Source organism: Lissotriton vulgaris, unplaced genomic scaffold (genome assembly GCF_964263255.1).
Source record: "Lissotriton vulgaris unplaced genomic scaffold, aLisVul1.2 SCAFFOLD_490, whole genome shotgun sequence".
Lineage (NCBI taxonomy): Eukaryota > Metazoa > Chordata > Amphibia > Caudata > Salamandridae > Lissotriton > Lissotriton vulgaris.
The window spans coordinates 12068-27127 of record NW_028240828.1 but is presented as its reverse complement, the minus strand read 5'-3'; the positions used below and the strand labels follow the sequence as shown (position 1 = coordinate 27127).

At 46.7% G+C, this 15060-nt stretch overlaps 1 protein-coding gene across 1 annotated transcript in view; it reads right to left on the bottom strand.

Moving 5' to 3' along the window:
* Nucleotides 1–14833, bottom strand: part of LOC147672519 (serine/threonine-protein kinase LATS1-like) — a 118020-nt gene extending 103187 nt beyond the window's left edge. The window contains exon 1 of the mRNA XM_086947974.1: nucleotides 13312–14833. Coding sequence (XP_086804100.1) covers nucleotides 13312–14706 — 1395 coding nt within the window. The 5' untranslated portion in view covers nucleotides 14707–14833. The remainder of the gene's footprint in view (nucleotides 1–13311) is intronic.
* Between the last annotated feature and the right edge of the window lie 227 nt (nucleotides 14834–15060).

Here is a 15060-nt window from a genome sequence, read left to right as displayed (position 1 = left end):
CATTCACTGCATAGTTTAAGCAGTCTCTGAGACACTAGCAATTCTTTTTCTCGTTCTACAGTGGACTCATAACCTGGGTGGGAAGGCGGGCGGCTTATATAAAAAGTAGGTTCATGTACTTCTAGAGTAAAACTTTGAGGCGAGCAATTAGTATGTTCACCCATGCCTCAACCGTGCCCTACTTTGGTTTTTTTTCTGTTTTTTCAACAACTGGAAAGCTTACCAAGCATGTAATGCAGTGGAACTGGCAGCTTTTACTGCGCCTTAGGATTCTGCTAACACTATGCCTCAACATGGCCAGTCTAAAAGCTAACACCCAAAGTGGGTGCTTGCAGATCATCCCAACAGCAATATGAGTTTCCATCTGAAAAGCTACAGATGCAGCCTGGCCTTTCACTAGACAAGGGTAAATGCATGCAAGCCACTGGGCAAGAGTCAATATCAGAGCTATATTAAAAGATCCAGGAAATGTAAGGCGCCAAGCAAATGGTAGACCTTGCTCTTTATGAATACCACCTAACAATAAGTAACAGTCTGTTAATGGAATCAAAGGATTTCGTACAGAAGAAATTGAAAATGGGGGTGTTCCCAACATCTTAATTATGGAGAATCCTTTTAGCATTTGAACACGTAAAAGTATGCTGGATGAACATTTCCTAGCTATGTGAAGACCTTGGAAAGAATGAAAGACTAGTTCCAAAAAATATCAAACACAGAAAAGTTGATGGGAGGGATCCTTGCAATTTGTCTAACCAACTGCAATCGCTCCAAGTAGTATTCCAACCCATCATTTCTTTACCCACAAAGCCACCTCAGTTTAGTCCTCGCCATATGCAAATCAGTCCTGACCCTGCCCCAATAGGAACATTCCAGCACGAAATGCCAGGCCAGTATGCGGAGCAGAAACACAAGCGGCACAAGACCAGTTTCATCCTGACTGGGGCTCTTCAATAGGGGTAGCTTGGTTCTAATAGGACAGTGAGCTTCAGACCGACATTTGGGCATGTGCATGCCACTCAGCGCGGTAGATCAAACACACAAAAGGTGCCAAGAATAATCAGGTTTACGGTTGATCACTTGGAAAACAGAAGGAACAAAAATATAACATTTTGTCTTCCAGGTCACGCAGTAGGGTAGAGTTAATGAGTCAGCCCAGGAAATAAATCTTTTCAACAGTTAAACTGGAAAGTGTCTTTTTAGTTAAGTATGAGCCCTTTGGCACACCTCTTCCACCATCTGTGTAATACTCTCATAGTAAGAATTATAATGACCCTCAGAATCACCATAATTATCTGTGCAAATAGTAGAGGAGCAAATTCTAAGAGCCAGGCGATCAAGATCAGCAACCTGGGTTCAGAATATGAGTCCCGAGGATTACATAATGAGTTCTGATGGACTGGTGGGCAAGCAAAGTCTGGGGCATTTCCATCAAATGTGAGAGCCAGATTTGCCGGCCCGCAGTGATTTAACAAGTACGCTTGTCACAGAAGACCGATTCACTTTCTGAAAACTTGTGGGATCAGAGCAGATAGAGTAAAAGCATAGGCAAATATTCTGCACTCATATTATAAGTGGATAGCAATTTGAGAAATGTTTTCCACTCTTGAAAGATCAAAAATTGGTTTATTTTTCACACCGTACCAACAAGACATTAATCAAAACTGCACCTGCATGAGGTAAACAGCAGCTGACATTGGATTGCTGGATAGCCTCAAGACCAAACTCCCACTGAAAACCAACAAAGAAACAAAGCACCCTCAACATTCAAAAACATTACACCCCCATAGGGACAAGCCAAAACCTTCAAATAACCCACCCGCATTAATCTGTCCCGTCAATTAGGATTACAATGCCACTCCACAGAAATGTGGAAACGTCAGAGTGTTCGTTCTACTGTCTTGAGCTCAGTGTTGCTGGACATCTAGGGACCCCAACATGTGCTTGACATATGTTCGACACACTGTGATTGAAGTGTCTGAATCAGTTTGTCTCTATTCACTGGGATTCCAACGTGGAATAAAAGCTATAATATTCAATGTTTGTATTTCTGATTTTATGCCATAAGTAATTCCTTTTCCTCAACCAACAATGGTAAACATGAAAGGTATTACCCACGTAAAATACAAGATGAAACTTTCTGGTTGTTGCAATATTAATGTCCCTCACAAGGGAAGAGACAGGTAGCCCTGCCACAGAGTGCCCCAGCTGCAGTGACATCTAGTTCCTGGGTAACAAATTGTAGTCATAGGCGAACATGGATTACATATGTGTGCCATGACCTTGGCCTGTCTCGCGGATTTGGGTCTAGTTATAGACAAGGAGGGGTGCCCTATGCACTACCCTCATAATTTGTTAAGGGCTGCAGCCTTTAACAAGAGCTAAGTAGCCCGAGCACCTAGCATACCATTTTAATGAGTTATCAGTAGCATGGTCAGGCCAGTTGACTGTGTGCTTAATATGCAGTTGGCCTCTCTCAGAATGGAAGAAGGGACGGAAAAGCATCCATCTAAACACAGCACGCTGTTATGTATGTATGCCCATGGTGGCAGCGCATGGTGTCTTGGGTGCAGGTCTTTACAGGAAGTGCTTTTATGTATGTATGCCTAAGACAGCAGTGCAAGAAGGCTTGTGTGCATGTCTTTACAGAGTGCACTATTGTGTGTGCTGAGCCCCTGGCAGCAGTACATGAAAGCTACATGCGGGTCTACGTGCAATGCTACACATGCGCGAGTGTTACATTGCAATGGCCTGTATGTCCAGATTAGGAACCACTGAAGTGGCTGGAGGAATATGTTGAGGAATGCCGCTTTCCAGAGATCTGGGTGGAACTTTGGAGGCCAGTCACCTTACTGATAGCGATCCCCATATGCTAAGTGGGGGCCACAGTGACGGGTAAGAGTCTTCGTCCTTGGAGCAGCGTCAGGATGACATAAGGGCTGTCACCCTGTGCAGTGTCGTGACCTGAGGAGGGCAGACGCTGTATTGGTGCTACTCGCGGCTCCCCATATATCATATGATAAGATTGAGGGTTATCGCACGGTGCAGTGTTGTTACTTGAAGTGGATGTCGCCCTGGGTGCCCCTGTTCGAGACCCCATCAGGGTGGGCCCTGGTTTAGGGAAAGGGCCATCAACCTGAGGTAGCGTGCAGTCAAGAAGGCCAGGACTCGTGGATGAGCAACAGTTCAAATAACTGAATCCCAGAGCACCTAAGACCTGTCGCTGGATTCAGGAAGACTCACCATGTGATCGGAGAAGCACTGGGGAAGCCAGCCACCCAACAGCAGGATCCAGATCTCTACACATTGCCAGCCTGCAAATGTGCGCTTGGCCATTGTACAGTGACTCCAGCAAGAGCGAGAAAGAGTGAATACTGGCCAGGTCTCAGGGGAACTCTGACTTACGCACTACGCGCAGGACAATTACTTTCGCCAAGCCATTGTGGAACGTCTAAGACTTGAACTCACTTGGGTAGGCCTAACATGGGTGTCACCTCAGGTAACTTGGGAAGAACAAATCTTAGACGGGAGGTAGGGCTTGTGAAACTGACCTGGGGATTGTTAGTGGGCTCGCTTTGAGATGACTGTGTATTATTTGTGCTGTAGTGTACTTTGAACAGTTACTCAGAGCTTGTAAATCTTGTCTGGGTACGTCAGGAGTAAAGGACTCAAACACCACGGTTGGGCTTAATAGCCCCTGCTTGTCCCATGGTCATATAAAAGGGGTTCTGACTCCGGTAAGCACTTCATGTCAAACGGAAGATGAGTGAATGGATCTTTTTTTCATCTAACACAAAGGGCAATCATTTATTGTGCATATGTATATGGAGCGGACATCTTTCCAGATGGTTATCCTAAACTCCTGTACCATTATATTTATTTAGCGAACGTCCGACCATTGTAGGCCTCAAAGTCCTATCTTTCCCCTAGAAATATGTGGTGCAAATTCAAATGTCAGAACTTCAGCCGTCAAAACAGCTTGCAGTTCTTATAGGAGCAAATAAAGATTTCTGGTTCATGTTGCAGTTTTCTTCCTACATGCCTCGAGGTCAACTGCATTAAAATGACACCAACATGTGTGCAGTACTTTGTTTTTGATCTAAACAAAAAAGGCTTTTAGAACTTTAGCAGCTGAACAAAAATGGAGGAACATGTGTTTGAAGATTCAAGCATATGCCTTTTCTTGTCAATAATCCTGAAATTTGTCTGAAGTCCCAACAGACTGTTTGATCTGCCTCAGTTTGGAGCGTGCTCCTTATTCAGACAAGGTAAACTTGGTAGATATATATACCCAGTTGCTCTGCATTCTATAACCACTGCAAAAGCAATCCTAAATCTTTCCCGCAAACCCTCAGAAAGAAAACAGACACCTACTGTTATAGTCCTGCGGAAAGAAACATTATGCAGTATTTCAATCTACAGCAACAGGTATGGTTACTAAATGTGAAAGTCATATTTTCCATTTCCATGGATAAAAAAAAGATCCTGAAATAAAACAATCTTCAGAGTCATTACTTATACAGCCTAGTGCCTTGTCGATCAGTTAGTCATCCTTGGATGTTATCAGACCTTGGAATCCACGGCATTCAGCTTTCCTTACCCAAGGATACGACATGCTCCTGAACTTGCAAACAAAACAGGTGATGGACCGAATGTGGATCAATGTCACACATTCAACCCAGTCAAAAGATCTGGGCCCAAATCCATCGTTTTTTTGCACTCCACACCACCCTGGGTTAGACAATGGCGATATGCAAATCAGCTCTGACCCTGTGCCCCATGGGAACAGTCCAGTCCGAACTACAAAAGCCATGTCCTTCCCAGAACGGAATCAAGCATCCGAGGACCGGACCGGTTTCGAGGTAACACCTCTCATCAGCCCGGCTAGCTTGACTCCAAGTGGTGTGGAGTGCCTGGGACCCACGTCTGAGCATCCCCAGCGCACTTATGGCGGCAATTGCAAACAAAACAGGTGATGGACCGAATGTGGATCAATGTCACACATTCAACCCAGTCAAAAGATCTGGGCCCAAATCCATCGTTTTTTTGCACTCCACACCACCCTGGGTTAGACAATGGCGATATGCAAATCAGCTCTGACCCTGTGCCCCATGGGAACAGTCCAGTCCGAACTACAAAAGCCATGTCCTTCCCAGAACGGAATCAAGCATCCGAGGACCGGACCGGTTTCGAGGTAACACCTCTCATCAGCCCGGCTAGCTTGACTCCAAGTGGTGTGGAGTGCCTGGGACCCACGTCTGAGCATCCCCAGCGCACTTATGGCGGCAATTGCAAACAAAACAGGTGATGGACCGAATGTGGATCAATGTCACACATTCAACCCAGTCAAAAGATCCGGGCCCAAATCCATCGTTTTTTTGCACTCCACACCACCCTGGGTTAGACAATGGCGATATGCAAATCAGCTCTGACCCTGTGCCCCATGGGAACAGTCCAGTCCGAACTACAAAAGCCATGTCCTTCCCAGAACGGAATCAAGCATCCGAGGACCGGACCGGTTTCGAGGTAACACCTCTCATCAGCCCGGCTAGCTTGACTCCAAGTGGTGTGGAGTGCCTGGGACCCACGTCGGAGCATCCCCAGCGCACTTATGGCGGCAATTGCAAACAAAACAGGTGATGGACCGAATGTGGATCAATGTCACACATTCAACCCAGTCAAAAGATCTGGGCCCAAATCCATCGTTTTTTGCACTCCACACCACCCTGGGTTAGACAATGGCGATATGCAAATCAGCTCTGACCCTGTGCCCCATGGGAACAGTCCAGTCCGAACTACAAAAGCCATGTCCTTCCCAGAACGGAATCAAGCATCCGAGGACCGGACCGGTTTCGAGGTAACACCTCTCATCAGCCCGGCTAGCTTGACTCCAAGTGGTGTGGAGTGCCTGGGACCCACGTCTGAGCATCCCCAGCGCACTTATGGCGGCAATTGCAAACAAAACAGGTGATGGACCGAATGTGGATCAATGTCACACATTCAACCCAGTCTGGGGATGCCCAGACGTGGGTCCCAGGCACTCCACACCACTGGAGTCAAGCTAGCCGGGCTGATGAGAGGTGTTACCTCGAAACCGGTCCGGTCCTCGGATGCTTGATTCCGTTCTGGGAAGGACATGGCTTTTGTAGTTCGGACTGGACTGTTCCCATGGGGCAACAGGGTCAGAGCTGATTTGCATATCGCCATTGTCTAACCCAGGGTGGTGTGGAGTGCAAAAAAACGATGGATTTGGGCCCAGATCTTTTGACTGGGGGAGTGTGTGACATTGATCCACATTCAGTCCATCACTTGTTGTTTTTGCAATTGCCGCCCTAAGTGCGCTGGGGATGCCCAGACGTGGGTCCCAGGCACTCCACACCACTTGGAGTCAAGCTAGCCGGGCTGATGAGAGGTGTTACCTCGAAACCGGTCCGGTCCTCGGATGCTTGATTCCGTTCTGGGAAGGACATGGCTTTTGTAGTTCGGACTGGACTGTTCCCATGGGGCAACAGGGTCAGAGCTGATTTGCATATCGCCATTGTCTAACCCAGGGTGGTGTGGAGTGCAAAAAAACGATGGATTTGGGCCCAGATCTTTTGACTGGGGGAGTGTGTGACATTGATCCACATTCAGTCCATCACTTGTTGTTTTTGCAATTGCCGCCCTAAGTGCGCTGGGGATGCCCAGACGTGGGTCCCAGGCACTCCACACCACTTGGAGTCAAGCTAGCCGGGCTGATGAGGTGTTACCTCGAAACCGGTCCGGTCCTCGACTGCTTGATTCCGTTCTGGAAAGGACATGGCTTTTGTAGTTCGGACTGGACTGTTCCCATGGGGCAACAGGGTCAGAGCTGATTTGCATATCGCCATTGTCTAACCCAGGGTGGTGTGGAGTGCAAAAAAACGATGGATTTGGGCCCAGATCTTTTGACTGGGGGAGTGTGTGACATTGATCCACATTCAGTCCATCACTTGTTGTTTTTGCAAATGCTCCTGAACTTGAGCACAACAAAAAACATGCTGATGATGACAGGGTGTGAAATGCTGCGGCCTCAAGTTGATGTGTATAGAACAGCTGTACACTTTTTGATTTTGTGACAAATAGCACTCATAAATAGAGTCCAATCACTAGATGGTGGAATCATGCACCACAACTGATCCTATAACTTCCTTAAAAAGCTCATTTGTTTCATGGCAAATTAGAGCTAATTAAAAAAATTAATTGAGGACAAAAGAGTCTTATGCTACTCTTCTTTTTATCACAACATATCCAAGTTAGTGTAGGAGCCACAGACTGAGTCAGAAAGACATGTGGCAACCAGTGAAGTGTGGTGGGACCCATATGAGTGGAAAAACAATCCAACACCTTAGTAAAGACCAGCGATTTCAAACAATACCCATGAAGTAGTGGGTTTGGAAGACAAAAAAACTGTACTTCCACGAGTAGACTCACACCACAGAGGACACTTATGGAAAACAGCACTTGAACCAATGTAAATGCCAGTAAAGTCTAGAAGAGGAAATAAACAAGCATTTTCAATGCAATAGGTCTCACATTAGGAAAGTGTGAGCTATTGGTATTGTAAATTACAGTTTTTTTTTAATGTGTTGGCTTTGAAAATATATAAATTAATAGCATTGTTTTTCACAAAGCCAATAGCTCACACTTTCCTAATGCGAGTCCTATTGGCTATGGCAATGCTTGTTGGTAACAAGCAAGGACAGTGATGTGGCGGTGCCCCAGAGTGATGTGGCGGTGCCCCAGAGTGATGTGGCGGTGCCCCAGAGTGATGTGGCGGTGCCCCAGAGTGATGTGGCGGTGCCCCAGAGTGATGTGGCGGTGCCCCAGAGTGATGTGGTGGGGTTGTGCGGCGTGCAGCAGTGCGCGGCGCGCAGCAGTGCGATGGGTGCAGCAGTGCGCAGGAGTGCGCGGCGTGCAGCAGTGCGGCCAGCAGTGCGATGCGGCGAGGCGGCCAGCAGTGCAAGGCGGCCAGCAGTGCGAGGCGGCCAGCAGTGCGAGGCGGCCAGCAGTGTGAGTAGTGCAGCAGTGTGAGTAGTGCAGCAGTGTGAGGCGTGCAGCAGTGTGAGGCGTGCAGCAGTGTGAGGCGTGCAGCAGTGTGAGGCGTGCAGCAGTGCGAGGCGTGCAGCAGTGCGAGGCGTGCAGCAGTGCGAGGCGTGCAGCAGTGCGAGGCGTGCAGCAGTGCGAGGCGTGCAGCAGTGCGAGGCGTGCAGCAGTGCGAGGCGTGCAGCAGTGCGAGGCGTGCAGCAGTGCGAGGCGTGCAGCAGTGCGAGGAGTGCAGCAGTGCGAGGCGTGCAGCAGTGCGAGGCGTGCAGCAGTGGGCAGCAGTGTGAGTAATGCAGCAGTGTGAGTAATGCAGCAGTGTACGGCGTGCAGCAGTGTACGGCGTGCAGCAGTGTACGGCGTGCAGCAGTGTACGGCGTGCAGCAGTGCACGGCGTGCAGCAGTGCACGGCGTGCAGCAGTGCACGGCGTGCAGCAGTGCGAGGCGTGCAGCAGTGCGAGACGTGCAGCAGTGCGAGGCGTGCAGCAGTGCGAGGCGTGCAGCAGTGCGAGGCGTGCAGCAGTGCGAGGCGTGCAGCAGTGCGAGGCGTGCAGCAGTGCGAGGCGTGCAGCAGTGCGAGGCGTGCAGCAGTGCGAGGCGTGCAGCAGTGTCATAGGGTGTGGTGAATCACAATGGAGAGTAAACTCTCCCACTAGGTGACATAGGTGATACACCACCCATTTCCTGTGGAAACCCTAAAAACCCATGGATCGTGACATGGTTCAACATAAGCCATTATAATGTTACAGAATTATTGCTGTAAAGGTGAGGTGGTGCTCAAATATGTGCATCGGCGAAGTGCAACATGACTAAGTGTGCCGCAGAAAAACATCACACGTAGGCTATACAATATTAAGATTATTGGGTGGAGATACGAACCAGACAAATGAACATAGAGTGATATTGTGCTGTAAGTGGGATAGGGTGACTAGAGCCAAAAGCTGCGGGAGAAGTCCTAAGTGGTGCAGCTGACCATGAAAGGCCCAAAAAAGGATCCTTGATCTGTATATCCGGAAGTGTGTAAAGAAGATAATTGAAAGAGTTATGAAAAAGTAAAACGGATTAAGACTAAAGGCCAGGGAAAATGACTATTTGACCAGGAGATGAGACCCCTTTGAAACGTATGAGGGAGCTAACAAGCGTAAAGGTAAACTCTCCCAACGGAAACTGAAAACTTGCAATGGTGGATATTCTCCCGAAACCAGAGAAGAAAGCATCTGCTCAAGGAAGAGTGATATGTCTATACATTGTGTAAATACAGAAAAGGAAAGGAAATCTGGATAAGTGAACGGAAACACACACACAGGGAGGAAAGGGAGTGGAAAGGAGTAGAAAGGATAATGGACAGAGCATGCCTTGCCTACCTGTATTCGTGGTGGGCGGATCAATAAAATCTGAATGGAATATGAATAACAAGTGACGTCAGTCTGAAATACGAGTGGTGATTAAAGTCACTAAAGCCAGATGCCAAACATCAATTCAGGTCTTTGTAGACAACTCACCAACAAGCCTGTGATAATTCCAACCCGGCAGGTCTGGACCACAAGTAGAAAGAATGTGACCGAGTACAAAAGGATCTATGACAGGGATAAGCACAATGATCTAGCTCAGCCGGTTATCTCACAGGTGGAAAGTAAAGATGTGAAAGAAACTGTAAGAAACAAGTCATACCTTGAAAGTGTAATTGAAATCAAAGGGAAGCCACGGGTGGATACACAGGTAAGTATCTTTGAGCCAAACGATCTAAAATAAAGAAATAATAAAAAAAATGGAGTGGAGACTGGAGTAACGAAGACCAGCCAGTGAGCAGTGAGAGACTGAGACCTCTGTCATAAAATCGCATGGGCACTCGCCAGTACCTACTAATGATGTATGGCAACACAACAATCCGTAGCGCCATGTGTGGATCCGGAGGACACGGGTGTGTGTCCGGAGGTTTGCAATCTGCAAACAAAAAGGGAGGAAAGTCTTAGAGCAACTCCTGGGTCTTGCCCAGTGTCATCAGGTTCATAAAAGTCTTGCTAAAAGTATGTGAAACTATCAGAATGCGGATGCATCTAAATCTCTTACTTGGATTGTAGCGGTTGAGCGTGATCCCGTGACTCGCATTTGTGGCTTCAAGGTGTGGGGCGGGACAATACTCCGAAGTGTCTATATAGTCACGCTCGATCAAAGGCTAGAGCGTGCAACGGAACCGCAACCGGAAGGCGGAACTTTATTGTTCCCGACTGCATCCACTGTGATAACAGCGAGTATGGGTACGAAACCTCCATGACAGTGACTTCCGTGGGAATGAGTAGATCTCAAAATGGAAGATTAAGAAGTAAAAATCAAACTCCACTTCAATAATTAATAATGTTGCAACTGACAGTATCATTAAGAGTGTATTGGAATACTCGACTATGTGTGTGATTGATCGTGGACCCCAGATAACACCATGAGGGCGAAGGGCAAACCATAGCAATGTGACAAAGGAGAAAACTATAACCCAGAAACAAGCTCTCTGCATTGCTTGGGGTGGAGTGGTGAGGGGGGGGGGGGGGGGGGGGGGGGGCGGCAGCCTTTGAAGTCTGATGCCGAGGCACTGACAAATGGTGTGCGATGTGCATGCGTGACAAGGTGACAAAGGCAAATGGCCAAAGGGAAAGGGAAAGGCAGGAGAAGAAGAACTTGAAGGAAACAAGCACTCGGCATTGCTGTGGCAAGGGGCGAAGGAGCAGGAGCACATTCCTTTGAAGTCTGATGCGGGGGCGGGGAGCGGCAGCCTTTGAAGTCTGATGCGGGGCACAGACAAATGGTGGTGTATGACGTGGCAGGCGTTGTGCACGCGCCTGTCTCACATGAACTGTGTATAATCCGCCGTTTTGGTAAACTGTTCTTTTGCCCTAACTATAATTCTGGCCGGAGCAATGCACAAGCGCATTGGCTCAGGCGAGACCAAAAAAGGGACAAAGTCAGCCTGGAAGGTCTGAGTGTGAGAATCAAAAAAGTTTTACATATTGCTTTTTAAAATCCTAACCTAAAGCAAATCTGAAATGTTGTAGAGCGTGATCAGGTGACTGAGGCCAGTGCATACAAATCTGTACGTACATGGGTCACACTGGACCTTGCAGAAGCGTCATACTTTGCATGCAGACCTCTGCAAAATGAAAGGCATTTATAAAGGGAAAAGGAGGGAGGCAGGAGAAGATCTCATCAGGGACCACAGGAAAAAGGAAATCATGTATGCACTCCTGGATACTCTAGAAGGACCTGCACAACCAAGACGCTAACCCATTTAGACCAAAAGGGGTATGAGAAAGGTGAAAAGGACCGATGTGTGTGAGCAGGCTTACCATACATCTAGGCCTACCGTGTCTTCACTATTCAAAGATCTAAATTTTTCCCATTCAATAAAGGCCCTGATGTATAGACCCTAAGATCCAACTCGTCAGAATGCATTTTAGGTAGGCTCCATCGCCATCTTTAGACAGTGGGGGCGGCCACGTTAGACAGTGGGGGCGGCCACGTTAGACAGTGGGGGCGGCCACGTTAGACAGTGGGGGCGGCCACGTTAGACAGTGGGGGGCGGCCACGTTAGACAGTGGGGCGCGGCCACGTTAGACAGTGGGAGTGGCCACGTTAGACAGTGAGGGTGGCCCTTTAGACAGTGAGGGTGGCCACTTTAGACAATGAAGGTCGTCATTGTTCACAATTTATGCAGAATCATTGCCCTGTCTGCCGTTTGACGCAGATTTTGTTTGACCTTATTTCTAAGAAATGTAGAAAGTATCAGGATATTCATCTAATGACAGACAGAACACCTGATGTGCAGTCCTGAGACAAGTGTCTATTTATAAACCATGTCACAGTCAAATAAGAAAAAAGTACATAAAATATATTGCCAAAAGTTATGTGTAGTATGATTTGATACCCTCCCATCTTATATGTTCATAAAGAAGCGTCTGGAATGCATACCTAGATGCACCTAATCTATGTCAAACATTCCTAATCTTATGTCAGAAATTACAATTTCTGCTTAGATTTAGTATATATGGACTGCCACTTGTAAGAGAGGTCCTTACCCCAGATTATCTCACATGATTCTGTCAGTGCACTTCGAAGACGGTACATCTCCGCCCCCAGTGCTGAAAAAGCTGAGGAAGGTCGCTACAATGGTACGTGTTTGCTCCTCGCAGGGAACACTGCCTTCACGTCTACACGGATAACAACAGCTTTTGCTGTCACCACTGTATGCAGTGCACCCCTTCTCTCTAAGAAAAACTAGACTGCAACTTGCTCCCCTGCCCGGGCTGTCTCAGCGTGGCGCAAAGAAGTAGGTGTTAGGTTTTAGATAACATTTTAACCATGTAATAAATCTTCATTTTATCCTTTTGCTATTTTTATGATATCCTTTGAAGTTGTTTTAGATGTACTGAGAAACAGGTTATTCCGGTCATAATAAAGTGTTTAGTTAAAAGTGTTGATTCTTCTATAGTGCATTGGGTATGTGGTATTGTGAATAACGAAATAGGCGTGTTTCTGTTACTGATGTGCCCCTGGTCTCTTTACAGGGATTGTTAGTACCCCAAATCCAACAACTACTTCAACATGTTTTGTGTAAGGGTCTGCTGGGCTACAATATCCTGTCTTTCACATTCAGTATTAGCACATTGAACCAAGTTTCAAATGTGTCACTCGAGGGTAGGATAGCAAACCTTGTAGAACTATGCCAAAATCGTAGTTTATGCAACAGCCCCAAGTGCATAAAATATGTTCAAGTTCAGTGGAACTGTGTGTAGTTCCTTTAGTGTTTACTGAACTGACAATTCATTACGCCTCTGGTGGCATTGGTCTAAATTTTTGTTGCCAGTGAGCAGCCTTATATAACTTTTTGGCAATACAGGAGATTCGAACACAGCTGTGCTTTGTGAAGATGGCAGCTAGAACATTAAACACAAGTTGTTCACTAGTAGTGCTAAGAAATCCAACACAGAATTTGTTCCGTTCATTGATAAAAGTGAGGAACCACATTTAAGCTAAGCATGGAGTCCCTTGCCAGCAAAGGTCTAAAACATTTTAAAGTAATTTGCAAATATCTCATTGGCTTTCTAAAATTCCTCAAGAAATCGACTATCCTTAATTGACAAGGTATCATGATTTACAACTTAATTTTAAAGGCAAATTAAATGATTGCAAAACCAGTTAGAGTACACTAATAGAAAAACGAAAAAGCATAACAATATATCAATCTTTAAACATAAGGAAAATTACCCGCATCATTTCATTCTCCAGCTGTTTCTTACGATGCATTCTCTGGTGGTGAGACTTAAGGATGTTTTCCACATGCTGCTCCATGAAAAATTTGAAGGCCTGAGGCGAGTAGCTCTGGATGCGAGACTCCCTACGTTCTTCATCTCGCTTGTTTCTCCTCACTGGAACGGGAGAAGTAGTAATTTGCTTCTTTTCTTTGTCTACACTATCAACACACTCAGAACTCTTTTCACTTTCATCCTCTTTATTCAAAGGCAAGGATACACCAGCTTGTTCTTCAGTGTTAGATTTTGTTAATGAGGTATCATATGAAGGGACCGAGGGGTTCTGAAGTAATAAGTGCTTTGGATAAGGTGGGGGAGGGCCTTGGTAATTTGGAGCCTCCACAACAGAGGTCATAGGAGTCACGTTTGCAGCTGTCCACTCAGGGAAGGGTGCAGGCTGGACAGCCTGCATTGGTTGGGGCATCCAAGAAGGATGGGTAGGCGCTAGAGCAGTCTGTAGCTCTGGCTTTTGCACCCGCATGCTTTTCACAGGTTGCTGAATGGGAGCTGGTGTAATTGCTGTTACTGTAGTAGCAGAGGACTGATTGTTGTTATTAAGGCCTTGGCGATTGCCAAGGGGGTTATTAAAGGAGTTTGATCTAACTGGAATATTCTGTTGCCAGGAAGGCATCTCAAGCCCACTTACTGGGGCTGACTGAGGTTGGGCAGAGGAAGGCTGTGGCCAAGATGTTGGAAGGCCAGGCACAGTAATATTGTAAAGCTCCATGTTGTGACTGTTTCGGGTTGGCACCATCAGAGAAAGAGGAAGATTGCCATTGGTGTAACCAGAGTTTGCAGCCGGTCCTCCAGCTTGCATTTGTAAGACTGTAGGGCTCGGTCCATTTGCAGAGGCAATTTGGTGAGATGCTTGACGATTCACCAAATTACTTGTTCCTTGATGTGACATAAAATCTGACTGACCATTGCCACTGCCATTTTGAACTACAGGTCTCCCAGAAGAATAACTGAATTTGTTTGAAGAGCTCTGCATTATGATGGGCTGCCTGCCTACTGGAACAGGATTCATGGCTCTTGGGGCCTGTGTAGGATGATTAATCGGCTGGGCCTGTGATTGCGTGTACCCATCTGGCCATACTCCAGGTGGAACAGGAGAAATTCGAGAGATCATGTACTCCATATTTCCAGAATAACGTTTAGTTTGAGAACTTGAGTCCCAAGAAGATGGTGGTGGAGTGGTCCCCTTGGGTGGTGGAGTTTGCCCTCTTGGAGGTGGGGGAGGTGGTGTAACACTTCTTACTTGGGGTGGAGGTGGTGGGTTCACTCTCTGTCCATTCCCAGGATAAGCCTGTGTAAATGCAGCTATTCCGGAGCCTGACATGGGTCTTCCCATTTCCTGTTGAGAATTGGGGCTTTCTTGAAGATATACACCATCAGAAAGTGGAGGGCCATGCCGCTGAGGGACTAAGGATTCTTTAGAACCTTTCCAACTCTGTCTCCGATTAACCGATTGCTGTACATTCCCTACAATGTAAAATAGAACAAAAATGGATTAGTCTACTGATACCAGTTACCTTACTACTGGAGCTAAGCAAGACTGTGTGTAAGCACCTCGTTTCTAGGTACATAACAAACACATTCATATAATATTAATTTAAGAAAATAAAAACAGCAGTAAAATAGTACAAATGTTTTAGTAAGGGGAGAACTTCCACACACAGCTATAACTAATTAAAAAATAACAGCG